General features: G+C 36.1%; 1 protein-coding gene across 1 annotated transcript; it reads right to left on the reverse strand.

Moving 5' to 3' along the window:
- Nucleotides 1–10843: 10843 nt before the first annotated feature.
- Nucleotides 10844–15935, reverse strand: LOC149901969 (putative phosphatidate phosphatase). The gene is made up of 6 exons (XM_090111053.1): nt 15706–15935; nt 13381–13532; nt 12755–12952; nt 12358–12519; nt 11804–11980; nt 10844–11156 (listed from the first exon to the last, which is right to left on the reverse strand). Exons 1-6 carry the CDS (start codon nt 15761–15763, stop codon nt 11043–11045), a joined length of 861 nt encoding a protein of 286 aa, XP_089967179.1. The 5' UTR covers nt 15764–15935; the 3' UTR covers nt 10844–11042.
- Nucleotides 15936–17903: the final 1968 nt, after the last annotated feature.

Here is a 17903-nt window from a genome sequence, read left to right on the forward strand (position 1 = left end):
CGAACAGCGAACAGCGAACAGCGAACAGCGAACAGCGAACAGCGAACAGCGAACAGCGAACAGCGAACAGCGAACAGCGAACAGCGAACAGCGAACAGCGAACAGCGAACAGCGAACAGCGAACAGCGAACAGCGAACAGCGAACAGCGAACAGCGAACAGCGAACAGCGAACAGCGAACAGCGAACAGCGAAAAGCGAACAGCGAACAGCGAACAGCGAACAGCGAAAAGCGAACAGCGAACAGCGAACAGCGAACAGCGAACAGCGAACAGCGAACAGCGAACAGCGAACAGCGAACAGCGAACAGCGAACAGCGACCAGCGACCAGCGAACACCGAACACCGAACACCGAACACCGAACACCGAACACCGAACACGAACACGAACACAAACACAAACACAAACTCTCAAATTGTAATTCAAATTCAAATTCAAATTCAAATTCAAATTTTTATTCAAATTCAAATTCAAATTCAAATTCAAATTCAAATTCAAATTCAAATTCAAATTCAAATCCAAATTCAAATTCAAATTCAAATTCAAATTCAAATTCAAATTCAAATTCAAATTCAAATTCAAATTCAAATTCAAATTCAAATTCAAATTAAAATTCAAATTCAAATTCAAATTCAAATTCAAATTCAAATTCAAATTCAAATTCAAATTCAAATTCAAATTCAAATTCAAATTCAAATTCAAATTCAAATTAAATTCAAATTCAAATTCAAATTCAAATAGATATAGAACATATTCAAATTCAAATTCAAAATCAAATTCAAGTAGATATAGAACACCAAACAGCGAACAGCGAACAGCGAACAGCGAACAGCGAACAGCGAACACGAACAGCGAACAGCGAACAGCGAACAGCGAACAGCGAACAGCGAACAGCGAACAGCGAACAGCGAACAGCGAACAGCGAACACCGAACAGCGAACAGCGAACAGCGAACAGCGAACAGCGAACACCGACCACCGAACAGCGAACAGCGAACAGCGAACAGCGAACAGCGAACAGCGAACAGCGAACAGCGAACAGCGAACAGCGAACAGCGAACAGCGAACAGCGAACAGCGAACACGAACACGAACAGCGAACAGCGAACAGCGAACAGCGAACAGCGAACACGAACACGAACACGAACACAAACACAAACTCTCAAAATCAAATTCAAATTCAAATTCAAATTCAAATTCAAATTCAAATTCAAATTCGAACACGAACACGAACACGAACACGAACACGAACACGAACAGCGAACAGCGAACAGCGAACAGCGAACAGCGAAGAGCGAACAGCGAACAGCGAACAGCGAACAGCGAACAGCGAACAGCGAACAGCGAACACCGAACACCGAACACCGAACAGCGAACAGCGAACACGAACCCGAACACGAACACGAACACGAACACAAACACAAACTCTCAAAATCAAATTCAAATTCAAATTCAAATTCAAATTCAAATTCAAATTCGAATTTTTATTCAAATTCAAATTCATATTCAAATTCAAATTCAAATTCAAATTCAAATTCAAATTCAAATTCAAATTCAAAATCAAATTCAAATTCAAATTCAAATTCAAATTCATATTCAAATTCAAATTCATATTCAAATTCAAATTCAAATTCAAATTCAAATTCAAATTCAAATTCCAAGAACACGAACACGAACACGAACACGAACACGAACACGAACAGCGAACAGCGAACAGCGAACAGCGAACAGCGAACAGCGAACAGCGAACAGCGAACAGCGAACAACGAACAGCGAACACCGAACACCGAACACCGAACACCTAACACGAACACGAACACGAACACAAACACAAACACAAACACAAACTCTCAAAATCAAATTCAAATTCAAATTCAAATTCAAATTCAAATTCAAATTAAGATTCAAATTCAAATTCAAATTCAAATTCAAATTCAAATTCAAATTCAAATTCAAATTCAAATTCAGATTCAAATTCAAATTCAAATTCAAATTCAAATTCAAATTCAAATTCAAATTCAAATTTAAATAGATATAGAACATATTCAAATTCAAATTCAAAATCAAATTCAAGTAGATATAGAACAGCAAACAGCGAACAGCGAACAGCGAACAGCGAACAGCGAACAGCGAACAGCGAACAGCGAACAGCGAACAGCGAACAGCGAACAGCGAACAGCGAACAGCGAACAGCGAACAGCGAACAGCGAACAGCGAACAGCGAACAGCGAACAGCGAACAGCGAACAGCGAACAGCGAACAGCGAACAGCGAACAGCGAACAGCGAACACCGAACACCGAACACCGAACACCGAACAGCAAACAGCGAACACGAACCCGAACACGAACACGAACACGAACACAAACACAAACTCTCAAAATCAAATTCAAATTCAAATTCAAATTCAAATTCAAATTCAAATTCAAATTCAAATTCAAATTCAAATTCAAATTCAAATTCAAATTCAAATTCAAATTCAAATTCAAATTCAAATTCAAATTCAAATTCAAATTCAAATTCAAATTCAAATTCAAATTCAAATTCAAATTCAAATTCAAATTCAAATTCAAATTCAAATTCAAATTCAAGTAGATATAGAACAGCAAACAGCGAACAGCGAACAGCGAACAGCGAACAGCGAACAGCGAACAGCGAACAGCGAACAGCGAACAGCGAACAGCGAACAGCGAACAGAGAACAGCGAACTGCGAACAGCGAACAGCGAACAGCGAACAGCGAACAGCGAACAGCGAACAGCGAACAGCGAACACCGAACACCGAACAGCGAACAGCGAACAGCGAACAGCGAACAGCGAACAGCGAACAGCGAACAGCGAACAGCGAACAGCGAACAGCGAACAGCGAACCCGAACACGAACACGAACACAAACACAAACACAAACTCTCAAAATCAAATTCAAATTCAAATTCAAATTCAAATTCAAATTCGAACACGAACACGAACACGAACACGAACACGAACAGCGAACAGCGAACAGCGAACAGCGAACAGCGAACAGCGAACAGCGAACAGCGAACAGCGAACAGCGAACAGCGAACAGCGAACACCGAACACCGAACAGCGAACAGCGAACACGAACCCGAACACGAACACGAACACGAACACAAACACAAACTCTCAAAATCAAATTCAAATTCAAATTCAAATTCAAATTCAAATTCAAATTCAAATTCAAATTCGAATTTTTATTCAAATTCAAATTCATATTCAAATTCAAATTCAAATTCAAATTCAAATTCAAATTCAAATTCAAATTCAAAATCAAAATCAAAATCAAATTCAAATTCAAATTAAAATTCATATTCAAATTCAAATTCATATTCAAATTCAAATTCAAATTCAAATTCAAATTCCAAGAACACGAACACGAACACGAACACGAACACGAACACGAACACGAACAGCGAACAGCGAACAGCGAACAGCGAACAGCGAACAGCGAACAGCGAACAGCGAACAACGAACAGCGATCACCGAACACCGAACACCGAACACCGAACACCGAACACCGAACACCGAACACCGAACACCGAACACGAACACGAACACGAACACGAACACAAACACAAACACAAACACAAACTCTCAAAATCAAATTCAAATTCAAATTCAAATTCAAATTCAAATTCAAATTCAAATTCAAATTCAAATTCAAATTCAAATTCAAATTCAAATTCAAATTCAAATTCAAATTCAAATTCAAATTCAAATTCAAATTCAAATTCAAATTCAAATTCAAATTCAAATTCAAATTCAAATTCAAATTCAAATTCAAATTCAAATTCAAATTCAAATTCAAATTCAAATAGATATAGACCATATTCAAATTCAGATTCAAAATCAAATTCAAGTAGATATAGAACAGCAAACAGCGAACAGCGAACAGCGAACACGAACAGCGAACAGCGAAAAGCGAACAGCGAACACGAACAGCGAACAGCGAACAGCGACCAGCGACCAGCGAACACCGAACAGCGAACAGCGAACAGCGAACAGCGAACAGCGAACAGCGACCAGCGACCAGCGAACAGCGAACAGCGAACAGCGAACAGCGAACAGCGAACAGCGAACAGCGAACAGCGAACACCGACCACCGAACAGCGAACACCGAACACCGAACAGCGAACACCGAGCACCGAACAGCGAACAGCGAACAGCGAACAGCGAACAGCGAACAGCGAACAGCGAACAGCGAACAGCGAACAGCGAACAGCGAACAGCGAACAGCGAACAGCGAACAGCGAACAGCGAACAGCGAACACGAACACGAACAGCGAACAGCGAACAGCGAACAGCGAACAGCGAACAGCGAACAGCGAACACGAACACGAACACGAACACGAACACAAACACAAACACTAACTCTCAAAATCAAATTCAAATTCAAATTCAAATTCAAATTCAAATTCGAACACGAACACGAACACGAACACGAACAGCGAACAGCGAACAGCGAACAGCGAACAGCGAACAGCGAACAGCGAACACCGAACACCGAACAGCGAACAGCGAACACGAACCCGAACACGAACACGAACACGAACACGAACACGAACACGAACACAAACACAAACTCTCAAAATCAAATTCAAATTCAAATTAAAATTCAAATTCAAATTCAAATTCAAATTCAAATTCAAATTCAAATTCGAATTTTTATTCAAATTCAAATTCAAATTCAAAATCAAATTCAAATTCAAATTCAAATTCATATTCAAATTCAAATTCATATTCATATTCAAATTCAAATTTAAATAGATAAAGAACATATTCAAATTCAAATTCAAAATCAAATTCAAGTAGATATAGAACAGCGAACAGCGAACAGCGAACAGCGAACAGCGAACAGCGAACAGCGAACAGCGAACAGCGAACAGCGAACAGCGAACAGCGAACAGCGAACAGCGAACAGCGAACAGCGAACAGCGAACAGCGAACAGCGAACAGCGAACAGCGAACAGCGAACAGCGAACAGCGAACAGCGAACAGCGAACAGCGAACAGCGAACAGCGAACAGCGAACAGCGAACAGCGAACACCGAACACCGAACACCGAACAGCGAACAGCGAACACGAACCCGAACACGAACACGAACACGAACACGAACACAAACACAAACTCTCAAAATCAAATTCAAATTCAAATTCAAATTCAAATTCAAATTCAAATTCAAATTCGAATTTTTGTTCAAATTCAAATTCATATTCAAATTCAAATTCAAATTCAAATTCAAATTAAAATTCAAATCCAAATTCAAATTCAAATTCAAATTCAAATTCAAATTCAAATTCAAATTCAAATTCAAATTCAAATTCAAATTCAAATTCAAATTCAAATTCAAATTAAAATTAAAATTCAAATTCAAATTCAAATTCAAATTCAAATTCAAATTCAAATTCAAATTCAAATTCAAATTCAAATTCAAATTCAAATTCAAATTCAAATTCAAATTCAAATTCAAATTCAAATTAAATTCAAATTCAAATTCAAATTCAAATAGATATAGAACATATTCAAATTCAAATTCAAAATCAAATTCAAGTAGATATAGAACACCAAACAGCGAACAGCGAACAGCGAACAGCGAACAGCGAACAGCGAACACGAACAGCGAACAGCGAACAGCGAACAGCGAACAGCGAACAGCGAACAGCGAACAGCGAACAGCGAACAGCGAACAGCGAACAGCGAACAGCGAACACCGAACAGCGAACAGCGAACAGCGAACAGCGAACAGCGAACACCGACCACCGAACAGCGAACAGCGAACAGCGAACAGCGAACAGCGAACAGCGAACAGCGAACAGCGAACAGCGAACAGCGAACAGCGAACAGCGAACAGCGAACAGCGAACACGAACACGAACAGCGAACAGCGAACAGCGAACAGCGAACAGCGAACACGAACACGAACACGAACACAAACACAAACTCTCAAAATCAAATTCAAATTCAAATTCAAATTCAAATTCAAATTCAAATTCAAATTCGAACACGAACACGAACACGAACACGAACACGAACACGAACAGCGAACAGCGAACAGCGAACAGCGAACAGCGAAGAGCGAACAGCGAACAGCGAACAGCGAACAGCGAACAGCGAACAGCGAACAGCGAACACCGAACACCGAACACCGAACAGCGAACAGCGAACACGAACCCGAACACGAACACGAACACGAACACAAACACAAACTCTCAAAATCAAATTCAAATTCAAATTCAAATTCAAATTCAAATTCAAATTCGAATTTTTATTCAAATTCAAATTCATATTCAAATTCAAATTCAAATTCAAATTCAAATTCAAATTCAAATTCAAATTCAAAATCAAATTCAAATTCAAATTCAAATTCAAATTCATATTCAAATTCAAATTCATATTCAAATTCAAATTCAAATTCAAATTCAAATTCAAATTCAAATTCCAAGAACACGAACACGAACACGAACACGAACACGAACACGAACAGCGAACAGCGAACAGCGAACAGCGAACAGCGAACAGCGAACAGCGAACAGCGAACAGCGAACAACGAACAGCGAACACCGAACACCGAACACCGAACACCTAACACGAACACGAACACGAACACAAACACAAACACAAACACAAACTCTCAAAATCAAATTCAAATTCAAATTCAAATTCAAATTCAAATTCAAATTAAGATTCAAATTCAAATTCAAATTCAAATTCAAATTCAAATTCAAATTCAAATTCAGATTCAAATTCAAATTCAAATTCAAATTCAAATTCAAATTCAAATTCAAATTCAAATTCAAATTTAAATAGATATAGAACATATTCAAATTCAAATTCAAAATCAAATTCAAGTAGATATAGAACAGCAAACAGCGAACAGCGAACAGCGAACAGCGAACAGCGAACAGCGAACAGCGAACAGCGAACAGCGAACAGCGAACAGCGAACAGCGAACAGCGAACAGCGAACAGCGAACAGCGAACAGCGAACAGCGAACAGCGAACAGCGAACAGCGAACAGCGAACAGCGAACAGCGAACAGCGAACAGCGAACAGCGAACACCGAACACCGAACACCGAACACCGAACAGCAAACAGCGAACACGAACCCGAACACGAACACGAACACGAACACAAACACAAACTCTCAAAATCAAATTCAAATTCAAATTCAAATTCAAATTCAAATTCAAATTCAAATTCAAATTCAAATTCAAATTCAAATTCAAATTCAAATTCAAATTCAAATTCAAATTCAAATTCAAATTCAAATTCAAATTCAAATTCAAATTCAAATTCAAATTCAAATTCAAATTCAAATTCAAATTCAAATTCAAATTCAAATTCAAATTCAAGTAGATATAGAACAGCAAACAGCGAACAGCGAACAGCGAACAGCGAACAGCGAACAGCGAACAGCGAACAGCGAACAGCGAACAGCGAACAGCGAACAGCGAACAGAGAACAGCGAACTGCGAACAGCGAACAGCGAACAGCGAACAGCGAACAGCGAACAGCGAACAGCGAACAGCGAACACCGAACACCGAACAGCGAACAGCGAACAGCGAACAGCGAACAGCGAACAGCGAACAGCGAACAGCGAACAGCGAACAGCGAACAGCGAACCCGAACACGAACACGAACACAAACACAAACACAAACTCTCAAAATCAAATTCAAATTCAAATTCAAATTCAAATTCAAATTCGAACACGAACACGAACACGAACACGAACACGAACAGCGAACAGCGAACAGCGAACAGCGAACAGCGAACAGCGAACAGCGAACAGCGAACAGCGAACAGCGAACAGCGAACAGCGAACACCGAACACCGAACAGCGAACAGCGAACACGAACCCGAACACGAACACGAACACGAACACAAACACAAACTCTCAAAATCAAATTCAAATTCAAATTCAAATTCAAATTCAAATTCAAATTCAAATTCAAATTCGAATTTTTATTCAAATTCAAATTCATATTCAAATTCAAATTCAAATTCAAATTCAAATTCAAATTCAAATTCAAAATCAAAATCAAATTCAAATTCAAATTAAAATTCATATTCAAATTCAAATTCATATTCAAATTCAAATTCAAATTCAAATTCAAATTCAAATTCCAAGAACACGAACACGAACACGAACACGAACACGAACACGAACACGAACAGCGAACAGCGAACAGCGAACAGCGAACAGCGAACAGCGAACAGCGAACAGCGAACAACGAACAGCGATCACCGAACACCGAACACCGAACACCGAACACCGAACACCGAACACCGAACACCGAACACCGAACACGAACACGAACACGAACACGAACACAAACACAAACACAAACACAAACTCTCAAAATCAAATTCAAATTCAAATTCAAATTCAAATTCATATTTAGATTCAAATTCAAATTCAAATTCAAATTCAAATTCAAATTCAAATTCAAATTCAAATTCAAATTCAAATTCAAATTCAAATTCAAATTCAAATTTAAATAGATATAGAACATATTCAAATTCAAATTCAAAATCAAATTCAAGTAGATGTAGAACAGCAAACAGCGAACAGCGAACAGCGAACAGCGAACAGCGAACAGCGAACAGCGAACAGCGAACACTGAACACCGAACACCGAACACCGAACACCGAACACCGAACACCGAACACCGAACACCGAACAGCGAACAGCGAACACGAACCCGAACACGAACACGAACACGAACACGAACACAAACACAAACTCTCAAAATCAAATTCAAATTCAAATTCAAATTCAAATTCAAATTCAAATTCAAATTCAAATTCAAATTCGAATTTTTATTCAAATTCAAATTCATATTCAAATTCAAATTCATATTCATATTCAAATTCAAATTCAAATTCAAATTCAAAATCAAATTCAAATTCAAATTCAAATTCAAATTCCAAGAACACGAACACGAACACGAACACGAACACGAACACGAACAGCGAACAGCGAACAGCGAACAGCGAACAGCGAACAGCGAACAGCGAACAACGAACAGCGAACACCGAACACCGAACACCGAACACCGAACACCGAACACCGAACACCGAACACCGAACACGAACACGAACACGAACACGAACACAAACACAAACACAAACACAAACTCTCAAAATCAAATTCAAATTCAAATTCAAATTCAAATTCAAATTCAAATTCAAATTCAAATTCAAATTCAAATTCAAATTCAAATTCAAATTCAAATTCAAATTTAAATAGATATAGAACATATTCAAATTCAAATTCAAAATCAAATTCAAGTAGATATAGAACAGCAAACAGCGAACAGCGAACAGCGAACAGCGAACAGTGAACAGCGAACAGCGAACAGCGAACAGCGAACAGCGAACAGCGAACAGCGAACAGCGAACAGCGAACAGCGAACAGCGAACAGCGAACACCGAACACCGAACACCGAACACCGAACACCGAACAGCGAACAGCGAACAACGAACACGAACACGAACACGAACACGAACACGAACACAAACACAAACTCTCAAAATCAAATTCAAATTCAAATTCAAATTTAAATTCAAATTCGAACACGAACACGAACACGAACACGAACACGAACACGAACACGAACAGCGAACAGCGAACAGCGAACAGCGAACAGCGAACAGCGAACACGAACACGAACACGAACACGAACACGAACACGAACAGCGAACAGCGAACAGCGAACAGCGAACAGCGAACAGCGAACAGCGAACAGCGAACAGCGAACAGCGAACAGCGAACAGCGAACAGCGAACAGCGAACAGCGAACAGCGAACAGCGAACAGCGAACAGCGAACAGCGAACAGCGAACACCGAACACCGAACACCGAACACCGAACACCGAACACCGAACAGCGAACAGCGAACAGCGAACAGCGAACAGCGAACACGAACCCGAACACGAACACGAACACGAACACAAACACAAACTCTCAAAATCAAATTCAAATTCAAATCCAAATTCAAATTCAAATTCAAATTCAAATTCAAATTCAAATTCAAATTCAAATTCAAATTCAAATTCAAATTCAAATTCAAATTCAAATTCAAATTCAAATTCAAATTCAAATTCAAATTCAAATTCAAATTCAAATTCAAATTCAAATTCAAATTCCAAGAACACGAACACGAACACGAACACGAACAGCGAACAGCGAACAGCGAACAGCGAAGAGCGAACAGCGAACAGCGAACAATAAATTATAAATGCTCTATGACGAAAATAAGCAGACGGAAATATTTAGAATTTAGATATGATAAATTGCTTACCGAGACAAAAAGAACAAAAAATAACTATATACTCATTCCAATACATACGGTCTACACCAGGAATCATATCAGGTTTTATACTCGAAATTTAAAAATATATATTATTTTTTGAGGTCTTTAAATAATATCAAATATTTCTTCTTTCTTCATATAAGTTAGATGTTGCATAAAATATCTCTCTGTTTGTCACTATAAATTAATATTCATGAATAAGTTGGCTATAATATGAAGATTAAGAAGAAAACTAAGATGAAACCTTTTGGGATGTTTAGGATAAATAAAAGACATGTTCGTATTAAAATAATTTATTCCTTCTTTTTATAAACATAAATCCTTCATAATACTTACGATAATTAATTTATATAACAGTTTATACAATTCTTTTAACTTTTATTTTTCGTATCTTTCTTGGTATGTTATCTAATAAATATACACACATGTTCAATGAAATCTAGTCTTGTTTTATATATGGGCTTGGTAAGTACAAAAATGCTATAATCGTAAATGGACTGAGATCTTATAGTTATGTCATGGTTTCTATATTAAGGAATAGTCAAGTTTTGATCATGTATCTATTAAATCGTACTACACAATATACATACATATAAATAACTACCTGTAACTATATTTATATTATATATTTCACGAAGTCAATCATAAATAAAAAAATCTTAACTAAATTCTTTCTCTTTCTCATTCTCTACTTAAAGAACTTTATAGTTAAATATTTTAATTACTATGTGCCATAAGTACAGGTCGAGGTAACATCTCAGGTTGTGTGGAGGGTTCTGTGATCCAGGACTCTCTTCGGATGCGTTTAACCGGCGCATACACGTAGATGAACTGAAATCAAATAATTAAATATGTTATATAAGTGCTTATTATACGTAAGATGTACCCCATAGTAGAGTAAATAACATTAAAACAGGTCGAAAATGAAAAATACTTTATAGCTTTGCACATAAGTTGTAGTTTTTCGGGAACTATTCATCAATCAATATACATACATATATATAAAAATCCAAGGTGACTGATATAGTGATCTATCAACGCACAGCCCAAACCACTGGACGAAATTTGGCATGCAGGTAGATGTTAGGAGTTAGGACGCTAAGAAAGGATTTCCCGAAATTCTTGCGGGAACGGGGACAAACGGGGATGCACGTACAAAGTCGTGGGCGGAAGCTAGTACAATATAAGCAACTTTGTCAATTCTAAGGAACAGAGGAAAACAAACTAGCGATTTTAAAGTTTACAAACAGTTAGGTCAATTCCAATATATTCGTTATACGTAAGCTAGTTAGAACACCAAAAACTACACCTCACAATTCAAAGACACATAGGTACATTATGGGCACCAAAGACAACTTCAGCAATATAAAAACATTTAGGGTACTAAATGCACCTAGATGCTAGAGCTGTGTTCTGTGTAAATATTGTGTGTGTGCAATAAAGAATTATCTATCTATCTAGAGCAATGATATACTTACGGTAAGAACAGCAAACGCGGCGCCAACCGCGAAGCCCACGGCCACGTCGCTCCAGTGGTGCATGTGGTCCACAACCCGCGAGAGCCCCACGTACCACGCCGCTATCAGCACGCCGAACTGGGCAACGTGACGCAGCAGTTTGGAGCCGCGCCATTTTGCTTTCACTTGGATGTAGAACTGGAAATTAGGATAGTGAATCGTAATGCAAGGGTATTAAATGTTCTTTTTTTACAGCAGTATATCTATACTCTTTATCTAAAGATATACACCAAATACCAATAAATTATGTTTAACATGAATGCCTTGCTAATTTTAGCTGGCGCATATCTACTACCTTCTACAAGGATGCAATTAGGATATCATTTAAAGTGAATATTACACATAAGATACGATTACCATCCAACCATAAAAAGTAAATTGCTGTCTTCTTCTGTGCTGAAAATAATTTCAAAATTAAAGCTGCGTCCATCCTACTACGGTGCGGTACGATACTATCCTGCACGTATCTATATTATCTAATACATTTAAGATACAATTAAAGGTGTCTAACTTACAATAAAGAAAACAGCGCAATACATAGCGAAGCCAGAATGCGCACTAGGGAAGGACAGTCGCATGTCCTTCATAGTGCTGGCGGTTGCAGCCGCGCCCGTACACCTGAAGTTCGTTATGAAGGAGTCGGCCATGGATGCGTCTATGGGCACTGGCTTGCAGAGCTGAAATATATAGTATTAATAAAATTTCAGAGAACTTTAGTAAATACATACCTAGAGCCAAAGGAAAACTAATAGGAGACAGAATTCAAGTTGTTCAATTATTCTTCTTGCGCGTACGTTTTGCAGCGATTATCTTACTTTGGAAATAAATAAAGATTCGGAAGAACTTTAAATATCAAGACAACGCCGTGTTTAAGAAGCCTTAATAAAATAAAAAGGAATAGCAGTTACTCACATCAAAGAAGTGCGGTCTAAGCCTGCCAATCACGTACTTCGCGATATTCACGGCCAGCTGCTGGCAGGCTGCACCAAAAGTAAACACGCCTATGGCCACATAGCTCTCCCAGACCCAGGCAGGCACCTCGCAGTTACCCAGGGAACGTGCGCCCCCTGACTTACCGCGTACGTCTCGTGATATTTCGACGATAATTATCTGGAGAAGAAGAATTTGATTAGCAATCGTTGAAAGGTTTTAAAGATGAATTAGTAGACGAATATTTTTTTATTTTATTTCTTCACATCACATAGAACTTACAGGACACTAAGTATGTAATATAATTCGATAGGTTCTGATTGGTATTTTCCAAGTTTTGATGTGAATTGGTATTTTCTTAATACCGAATCACATCAAAACAGATCCTTCTTTTCATTAATTGACTAGGTATTAACAAAATCAATTCACACTAAAACATTTGTATTTTGTGATCGTTTTTATTTTTTAACATATTACAAGGTGGTGTATGATCACAATGTCATTGACAATCAACAGTATTTTCACGAATAAAAGAAAATGCATCTGAACATCACTGGAATCTCTAAGTCCATATATATCGGCTAAAAATATTTCCTATCAAAACTTACTGTAACAACAAGCAGTGCGAATCCCAAACCCGCCAGCAGGCCCTCGGACACCGTCTGCGTCTTATACGGCAATCGTAGAGAAGGATCGTCAGCGAAGTAGCCTCGCTCGTACGGTGATGCCCATAGCTGAAGGGCCAACAGTGGGAATGCGACTGTAATTGTAATTTTATTGTGATAGAAAAAGTACGTAGTAGTAGCACTTAGCAGTAAATAAAATTTGCTTTTGGGAAGTTAGTTAAATCTTTCAGTAGGTACATCTCCAAGAAATGCCGCCCCCCTCGTTATAATATTATACAGTGGGCCAATAGTAGGTATAGCAATATACTTACTAGCTCCAGCTCGCGGGTCCAACAGCAAGGAAAATATATTGGGTCAGGAATAAGACTGTAAAATGTAGACTGATGTAGGTACCGACCTACAGTATCAAGTATGGCAAATAAAACGACAATCATATTAATTTCGTGTGGAATTATATAGTTTGTTATAAAAAAATAGCACTGGAAGTATATGTAGAAAAGAAGACACTCCTGTAAAATTATCTTTAACATTTACCTTTATCGATAGCGGTACTACAGGAAGCGTGTTTGGAATGTCGATATAAGTACTGTCAGTGATAGTACTATCTTATCAACATTCGTCTTTACTTTAGCGAAAGTTTTTTTTGCCTACTGAACTGATTTTTTTTAATACATACTTGACATGATAAAAACCTGTGGCATAATTCAAAATGGCCAGGATGTGAACATTTGAAGTTATTTGCTGTTATTTTACTCAAACATTGTTGTATCGTTTACAGCTACAAGGTGACTGTTGACTGGGCAGAACGTTAAGGGTTTAACAAAACATTGATGCGTATAATATAATGATTTATAGCATTAATGACTTAATATATGCCTATGTTATATTTTCGGGATTAACGTAGTACATATTAACTCAATGGATTAATCGTGAATTCATTGATACCAATAAATGAATCAGGTACCTACCTACAATCTACATATCCATCAATGATCAATGTAATAGCTACAAAGTCGTAATTTTCAACTGAAGATTATCAGGTAAATGAGCTTCCTTGCATGTGTGTATTTGCAATACTTAGGTATCATGTAAAGATAAATTTATTATTGTTGTTTAATATTCTATCACGGAATGTTAACTTTAAACTAACGTCAACCTTCAATATAAAGGAAATCGGGGGAATTCAACGAACCGTTTGATCGACTTTTTGTGTAAAGAATACAAAAATGATAGTTTTTATTACAATTTCTAATGACTTCCTAAAATTGTATTTATCATCATATCAACTTTACATTGGTTATTCTTTCGTTACCTAGAATAATTTTTTCATAACACAAAATGTAGGTAATGTTAAAATATCTAATAGCACAGACTAATAATAATATACTACGTATACTAATAGCTTCATAATATCTGATGAATGTAGGTAATTATTAATTAACAAATTGATTGATCTGGTTTCAGATAAATTTGTTATCAACTAATTAATACTACATACTGAAAATTCCTAATTAATTATTGTATTAAAAGAATCAGGTCAATATTACCGTTTCGAATGTTTTTCGAATTTTTGCTTCATTACGTTTAGGTTCCTACTTATATTTTTTTAAATAAGCATGAACAATCGTTTCTATGTAACAAATATACGTAGGTACCTATATTATGTTGTAGGCTTGGTTGTAGGTGTAAACTGTAAAGTCATATCCATGGTGTATTATAATATTTATTAGGTACTAACGTTGAAAGAGGTAATTCCATACAAGATACAAGTTTAATAATCGGAGACAATATCCTCCTTCTTCGAGCAAGAAGCATCGTCTCACATCATCACTAAGTACTTATATACCTATTTATTACCTACTAGCGGTCCGCCCCGGCTTCGCCCGTGGTACATGTTTACGTTTTCTCTACGTAAGAACCATCCTCGTACTTCAAGGAATATAATAAAAAAAGAATTATCGAAATCGGTTCAGCCGTTCTCGAGTTATGCGCTTACCAACACATTTTGCGATTCATTTTTATATATAAGAGATATGAGTATTATAAAACAAAGTCATTCGCCGCGTCTGTCTGTTTAGATATACTCAAAAACTACTGCACTAATTTTCACACTGTTTTCACTGATGGATAGCGTGATTCTCGAGAAAGGCTTATCTTATTCAGTAGATCGGTGGTAAATGTTAAATATATTATGTTAAGACGATTCAAAAGTGCTTCTAGAACCCCGGCAGGAGGAAAGCTACAGTTAAGTATTTAATAAATTATTTAAATCATTAAAATTTTAGTACTTAATCAAAGTTAACTTACCAATTACCAAAGCTATGAAATCCAAAACAATTTTCAGCACCAAATTATTTCGAGCCATATTTCAAAGCACTAAATAATGTTCACTGGGACCTTGCATTACTCATTCAAAAGGTGTAGGACGCAAGTTAGCAATCACTCAGGTAATATGGAAAACGTAGATGAAATCATTGTAGTTTTGTAATTAGAGATACGCGCGATTCGCAATACTAACGAAATCTAACTGATATCTGATAAGGTTTGATAACAGTAAGCCATGGTAGGTTAGGACTCAATTTTACGAATATTGCGAATTTTTGTATAGATTTTATTGTAAATTTAATATTACATTACAACCGGAGAGTCGGTTGGGTTGAGGACAACAAAAGTTACAATTTACAACCAATGTAGGTATTTTGTTTTCCTTGAGTATTTTCCATGTTTGATTACAGTGCCATCTACCGATAGCTACAATAAAGTTTTGTGTAGTTCGTGAAATAATTACTAGATGGCGCTTTAACTATTATCATATTTTTTATAAATAATTGCATCCTTACACAAATAAAAAATTGTCTACTGTATATTTAATTCTTGGTATTATTTTCTCATATAATGAGATCGGTTCCGTTCTGAATATAATAACTAAAGCGAAAAATAATTGGAAAAATAAATCGAATTGGGCTAAACGCTGGAACAAGGCTAAACTGCCATGAATTAAGGTATCGTCTCGATTCTTGTTTTATTAAAAAAAAAAGTTATGCCAGTATTAAACAAACTGTAAAGCCTGTGTTTTATAATTTGTAGCTATTTTTTTTCGATATTAAGCTTTCTTGAGTCGGTTAGTGCGATCCTTTTGAATATATTGAACAACAATATTGTTGTGCATTTAAGGTATTATACGAGCACTGAAATAAAACAAGTAAATATCAATAAGAACAAATATTTATTATGCTTTAATATTGCCTAATTACTTAAATATAAATAAATAAGCTGCCAAAAAACTAGTGCAAGGCAGTGCAACCCCTCTAAAAAAGTTTAAAATTAAAGGTGCTTTCTACTTATTACTAAAATAATATTATATAAAACAACTCATTGTGTATACTTCTATTATGCAAACGATAAAATATAGAACACTTAAATAATTATTTTTTCAATTTCTGTAAACGTATATTGTGTTATTTTTTATTTTATTTCAAAGGTTGAAAAATAGGGACAGGTTTTACTATTAAACGGTAGATTTTTAGATATTATGTTACAAATTATTTCTGTTATAAATAATTAAAAGAGAAAAGTTATTAACAAAATGATAGCGAACAAATTAATTAAAATAAGATTGGAAACCTGAACTGAGGTAAAAATAAAAAATAACACATTACACATTATTTTGAAAATAAAATGTGAAACCATTCAAGTATAAAAAATTTAGCACCGCCATTTAAACATCAATAAAGAATTTAAAATTTTACAAAGTAAATAGTTTTCATTTCATGTAAAATGAAATTTTTAGGCTCTTTGTACAGTCAACAACGAAAGTGAACTTGAATTTTTTTTGCATAAATTGTAAATTGTAATCAGTTAAAAAATGTTTAATTATAAAATCAGGTTAATTATTATTATCAATATGAAAATTGCAGAATTTATTTAATTCGATGCTGACTATACTTTGGCTATTATAAAAATTACAAAATCAGAACACAAATCATTTGAATTTCAAAATGTAATAATATTATAAGGTTTTAATTAAAGTGGAGACAACAAAAATAACATGTATTGATTAAAATATTTCTGAAACTGTTTTTGAGGTCTACACTTTACTAAAAATCAAATCAAATTTTGCATTGCCTCAATATGTATCTTCCAATAGTACCAGGCGAACATAAGCACCCAGGCAGTTCTTAAAAATCTATAAACCTAATATAACTGCAATATTTACACTTCTATATCACAGAGTAAAATACTTCCCGCGCCTTCGAGACACAGGGAATGGCTTACAACTAGCAAAATAAATAAAATATGAGCGATAAATTATTGAATATGAAAATTATTATTTTTTTGACTATAGAATTTTGTCGGATTATAGCTGTCTGTCTCTTTCTCACTTATATATGTTAGAAAGAGACCATGCTAGACTTAAGTCACAAGCTGCTAATTATTGTAATATTTTCTACGGATTTTCAGTGTCATTGTATTTTGAATTGTATGTCAAAGGTAATAACTAATAA

Source organism: Colias eurytheme, chromosome 16 (genome assembly GCF_061535395.1).
Source record: "Colias eurytheme isolate Ceu_HAF_F1 chromosome 16, ilColEury1 Martin Lab GWU primary, whole genome shotgun sequence".
NCBI lineage: Eukaryota > Metazoa > Arthropoda > Insecta > Lepidoptera > Pieridae > Colias > Colias eurytheme.

Bases quoted from the DNA above. Each gene is read 5' to 3' on its own strand.
- LOC149901969 (XM_090111053.1), bottom strand. From the start codon at position 15,763: ATGGCTCGAAATAATTTGGTGCTGAAAATTGTTTTGGATTTCATAGCT. The intron at 12,953-13,380 runs GTAAGTTTTGAT...CTTCTTCTCCAG, and splicing joins TCGCACTGCTTGTTGTTACA to ATAATTATCGTCGAAATATC. The intron at 11,981-12,357 runs GTAAGTTAGACA...CCTAATTTCCAG, and splicing joins ATTGCGCTGTTTTCTTTATT to TTCTACATCCAAGTGAAAGC.